This window comes from Vicia villosa, linkage group LG5 (assembly GCF_029867415.1).
Source record: "Vicia villosa cultivar HV-30 ecotype Madison, WI linkage group LG5, Vvil1.0, whole genome shotgun sequence".
NCBI classification, from domain to species: Eukaryota; Viridiplantae; Streptophyta; class Magnoliopsida; order Fabales; family Fabaceae; genus Vicia; species Vicia villosa.
The window spans coordinates 115864611-115870559 of NC_081184.1; the positions used below are offsets into that span (position 1 = coordinate 115864611).

The 5949-nt window shown below is 34.7% G+C and overlaps 1 protein-coding gene across 1 annotated transcript; it reads left to right on the forward strand.

The window, feature by feature from the left end:
- Window positions 1-2818: 2818 nt before the first annotated feature.
- On the forward strand, window positions 2819-5545 carry LOC131602114 (fructose-bisphosphate aldolase 1, chloroplastic). Its single transcript, XM_058874121.1, has 6 exons — window positions 2819-3086; window positions 3712-3981; window positions 4186-4295; window positions 4397-4487; window positions 4590-4859; window positions 5084-5545. Exons 1-6 carry the CDS (start codon window positions 2901-2903, stop codon window positions 5360-5362), a joined length of 1206 nt encoding a protein of 401 aa, XP_058730104.1. The 5' UTR covers window positions 2819-2900; the 3' UTR covers window positions 5363-5545.
- The last annotated feature ends 404 nt before the right edge of the window (window positions 5546-5949 follow it).

The window sequence follows — 5949 nt, forward strand, 5'->3', positions numbered from 1 at the left end:
CTAATTCAAATTCATTAACATAGTCTTAAACCTTACCAGTTTGTTTGATTTGAATTAGGGTCGAAACTGGATCTTCAAAAGCATCCCTGGATCATTGAGTAATATCAGCAACATATTGGGACCAAGGAGGGTACACATCAAACTTGTTGCACATATAATTCAAATGCCATTGCAGGAGTGTTATCAAGCGGAAGAAATTGACTGCACTTGTAACACTAATCGCGAAACTTCTTGCCATCAAATTATTGGGAAAAACAAAGCATAGAGAAAAAAAGATGAACAAAATCATAACACAAGAACATAACGTGGAAACTCTAAAATCGGAGAAAAAAATCACAGTCGTTGTCAATAGAACCCTAGAGAATAACACTGTGTAAAAATGGTTACATAATATACCATCAACTAATCCAGGACCCCAGTACACTCACATCCTCAAAAATAAATATTTAACTACATCTCACAACACTCTAATACAAGAGTATAAGAAAACAAAAAAAATCAAATATAAGCTTAAATTGCTTTTAACTAGTGCATCTCAAAACGAAGAACTTGAATTATATATATATATATATATATATATATATATATATATATATATATATATATATATATCCTCAAACTCTCTCGTCCTTCACAAAACTAAATAATGTGGGACTTCTTGAACATGTATATTTTCAAACAACCCCAACAATCTCCATTTTGATTGAAAATAATGCATTAACTTTCATTGTCTTCATTTATAATCATATTCCACCATAAAGAGTATAGTCATTTGAAGCTACATCACTCCAAAAAACATGTTAAAAACTAGAGTGAGAACTTATGGTTTAACTTCGTTATTGGTAGGAAGCTCTTGAACTCCCGACATAACCCTGCATCTTGTGTAATCTTAATTGTATCAATACATCTTTGACTTTAACTTTTTACAAGTCAAAAAAATTCTTTCATCAATTTTCTTCAAGTCAAACTGTAGAGCATAACCTATAACTACAACTCAACAACTCTTTTACAACACCACGTTTCTTTTTTTAATGTTGAAGATCAGACAAAACTACAACTACAAAACATTCTAAAAACTCTTATCCCCAAATCAAACCAAAAACTTTGATGCTAGTTGTTTGGAAAAACAAAACATAAAAAAGAAAAAAAAAACATAATCATAATACAAGAAAATAACGTAGAAATTTTAAAATCGTATCAGTTGTCGATACACAAATAGAGAATAACATTATTTGTTGAATTTATATTTTATTTTTCTCGTAGATTTAGTTTCAAATGATAAATCACATGCAGCTATTCTCATCATGAGTCCATTTCCTCTGAATGCTTCGTTGCAGGTTTTCACCCAATTCAATCGTTTGAGGTAAACCCCAAGTTTTTTCTTTTTCCATTTTCGTAGATTGCTTGGTTGAAGAGGCTTTATCCTTTATGATTTGTGGGACCAAAATTACAAACAAACAAAACAAGAAATCAATAATGGTGGTGGTGCACACACTTCAAAACTTATCTATAATATGAATCATGTTTAGATGTTGATAAATGATTGTTTATTACTATGGCTAATTCAACATTAGTATTTTGAAAAAATTGCTACTTTTATTGAAAAGAATTTATAAATCACCAAAACCCTAATTCTTTGCCTTGCAGGTTCAGACACAGAAGTTTTATTTTGAAGCACATGGAGAGAGAGGCTTCAACTATGGTCGATATTGAATTATATCTTATTCTTATATTATTGAATTATGATAAATTTGTAATAAGTATGCTTCTTTATAATCAAAATAAATTTATTCATAAATTTCCCCCAAATCTCAAGCACATGTTGTGCCTATGTTAAGTAAAAGGAATGTGTCCTATACCATGATATCAACAAAGTTTTAATACTCGTTTTCATTTTATGTTAATTGCAAGATAAGAAGTTCTCCCGAAAATGAGCGTCATAACTTGTTGATATTTATAAATCTAACAACTTTTTTAAAAGTTCTCCCCGAGAATATGTCGGACAAACAAGGTCGGTTCTCTATTTCCAATCAATTTTTTTCTATATGCAAGAGTCAGAGATTGAACTCGTGACGATTTGCTTAAGGAGCTGAAATCCCTCACCAATTGGGTTAATTCCAGATATTGTTTTTAACTACTATCATATAGAATAAAAATACTTCTCGCATTTACCGTAATTTGCCACATGCATTGCCTGGTACATATACTAGTTTGTTTATCTTTATGCTTTTCTGGTAATAACTTAGTCGACATTGATCATGGACTTTACACTGTTGTAGACTATTTAAGTAAATGGAGAATATTCTAGGTTCTGTTTTGCACTACTTCTACAAGATGTAGAATTTATTTGGTCTCTCAACAAGTACAAATCAGCATATTCTGCTCCAGCACTTAGCAGAGGGAATTGATGCATTGAAAGTATATTTTTAGACATAGCATGCTTTGATGACCTAGTTAACCCAATCTCACCATATCCTGGTATTAAATCAGGACCATATATTATTCAGAAGCAGACAAATTAGTTAAACAGCAAAGAAAGTTATGGCCTCATACTTATTTTTCTTACAAACAAACAACTATAATTGGTACCCTTTTTGGTGCATGTTATACATTTGTACTACTAGTAACACATGGAGAAAAATATTAAATGTATTATTGTTTGATTTTTAGATGGTTAGAAAAACACTATCCATTTAAACCAGTTATGCAGAATGGCAAGCAAGCAGGAGTTATCATCCACATGTCAAGTGATGATAGGTTAGCTCACAACAGCCTCAAATGAGACATCACTTCACAATAATAAATAGTTAAATATAGAGAATGAAGTGCATAAGTTGTGTGTGGTAAAGAGGCTCATTTGTTGTAGTGAGAGATAAGATTGCAGTTTTTTTTGTTAAACTATGGCCTCTGCAGCATCAGCATCTCTTTTCAAGTCATCGCTTGTTCTTGACAAGTCTGAATGGGTGAAGGGAACACCCCTCCTCCGTCAACCTTCTTCTGTGTCTGTCGTGAGATGCAACCCCGCCGCTCCATCAGGTCTCACCGTCAGAGCTAGTGCATATACTGATGAGCTCGTCAAGACCGCGGTATGAGAGTTTAAAAACTTTGCAAGTTGCTAAAACTAGAAGCATGTCTAACTGATCTTAGTTATTTAAACTATCATGCTTGAAATTGATATTCACAATTATAACTTGTTTTAGTAATCCCTTGCACAGTTGAATTCTAGTGTTTACACTAGCTTGTAGGTTATACTATTGATGAACTTCAATTATTATTGTCCTTGTTTATTCTTATTAGGCTTCACCACTAGAGTTGGTTGAATTTTATGTGGGCGTCACATGTAAGAACCGTTACGGGCATTAAGTTAAAAGAGTAGACTTAAGAAGTTGAAAATGAGATACATGTTACAACATTTGAGTAAAAAATTGTTGAAACACTTAAACAGGTGTGACATAGAAAGGGCCATTAAAAACGGATGAAGCTGCTCTTACTGTATTCATAATCGGACATGCTTTTAACTTCTAAGTAATGATACTCTATTTTTGCATTGTTGATGCAGTGTTGTATGCTTCATTATAAATTTTTCTAGAAAATATGGAATTTTTGTTGAGAATTTGCATCTAAGAAATGATATTCCTATTTTACATTGTTTTACGTTTCATTGTATTAATTTCTTGTGTCTTGTTTTTTGTTGCCTGTGTATGGTTGTAGAAAACAATTGCTTCACCAGGGCGTGGTATTTTGGCGATGGATGAGTCTAATGCTACATGCGGGAAGCGTTTGGCTTCAATTGGACTAGAGAACACCGAAGTTAACCGTCAAGCATGGCGTACACTTCTGGTAACAGTTCCAACACTTGGAGAGTACATCTCTGGTGCCATTCTCTTTGAGGAGACTCTTTACCAATCCACAACTGATGGAAGGAAGATCGTCGATGTGCTTATCGAGCAAAACATTGTTCCTGGTATTAAAGTCGACAAGGTAAGCCATTTGGAATTACTCTATGTAACTACGTATTTTGCTAGTTTGATGATTAACTTTCAATTTTTGTTATGTTGATGAACAAGTAATAATGAAAATAATAAGCTTGAGTGTTAGCTGATACCATTATGATGTGTGCTTATGTTTATCTCTACTTATGAAAACAATAAACCATTGTTTATGTGATGTGACATTGAACAATAGGGTCTGGTGCCCCTTGCTGGTTCCAATGACGAGTCATGGTGCCAAGGTCTAGATGGTCTTGCCTCCCGTTCAGCTGCATACTACCAACAAGGTGCCCGTTTCGCCAAATGGTTAGTGTCCATTTGATCTCCTGAAGAAGCGAATTCAGAATTTCATGCACTTATTTCTCATGTTCATTATTTTAACCACATGAATTCCAATCACATATTAGGCGTACTGTCGTGAGCATCCCCAACGGTCCTTCTGCTCTTGCTGTCAAGGAAGCAGCCTGGGGTCTTGCTCGCTATGCTGCAATTAGTCAGGTGAGAAAATCACTCCAATTACATAAATTCTTTCTGTTAATTCATAGTTATTAGTATCACATCAATAAAGGGCTAAAATATGTTCATTTAATGGTTTATTAGGACAATGGATTGGTCCCAATTGTGGAGCCAGAGATCTTGCTTGATGGAGAACATGGAATTGACAGAACTTTTGAAGTAGCCCAAAAGGTTTGGGCTGAAGTTTTCTACTACCTTGCTGAGAACAATGTCCAATTTGAGGGTATTCTCCTCAAGCCTAGCATGGTTACTCCAGGAAATGAGTCCAAGGACAAAGCCTCTCCTACAAAAGTCGCCGAGTACACCCTCAATCTCCTCCACAGGAGAATTCCCCCTGCTGTCCCTGGTATCATGGTATGTCACACTAACCAAAATACATTATTCTTTGCATTCCAAACTCTTATCTTTGTTCATATGCAATGAAGCACTGACACATACACTGAACACGACACTGATACAATAAGTCGACACTGGTAATAACATGCATCACTGTCGTGTTTTTGATGCCTTCAATCAAAAGTGTTGGTGCTACATAGTTTTATGCTTACCAAAGTTGTATATTGTTCTCTGTTATGTAGTTTTTGTCTGGTGGACAATCTGAGGTTGAAGCAACCCTGAACCTGAATGCCATGAACCAATCTCCAAACCCATGGCACGTGTCGTTCTCATACGCAAGAGCTCTCCAAAATACCGCATTGAAGACATGGGGAGGCCGCGCAGAGAACGTGAAGGCGGCACAAGAAGCACTCCTTTTCCGTGCCAAGTCCAACTCACTTGCTCAACTTGGAAAATACATTGGTGATGGTGAATCTGAGGAAGCCAAGAAGGAATTGTTTGTCAAAGGCTACTCTTATTAAGATGTTAGTATTCGTACATGTTAGTAAGCAGCACCAACAATTAATGAGGGAGAAGGAATGGAAATGGAAGACTAGTTTGTCCAAAATGTGTAATGTTTTATAGTCTTGGAGACTATTTTTGTTTGTGGTTACATGCAACTTTACAACTTAATAATATCTCTTGGTATGAGTAGTTGTTGTGTACTTGAATGTGTCTCAACAGATTCCAATATGTTCAAGTTTTGACATTGGATGAAAATAAAGTAAACAAGTAAATAACTCATCAAGTTTAATTGAATTTCGGGTCCTCAATCCTCAATAGAAGATCCATGAAAGGAATGTCATAAGTCATAACATACTTTTTATTATCCAAAGATATTTGTCCATTGTGTTCTCTTGAAAATGTTATACTCGAAATTTGAAGATTCGAAAACTATTCTCGAACGAGATCAAAGGATGTGCGAATGGAAGCATCAAAGGTTAGTTTCCTAGTGAGAGAGAAGATGAGTGTAAAAGAAGGCCATTTTACAACCTCATAATACCTTAACAAATTATGAGGTTAAGAAAATATTGTCAAATGTTAAGAAAGTAATTTTAGAATAAATACC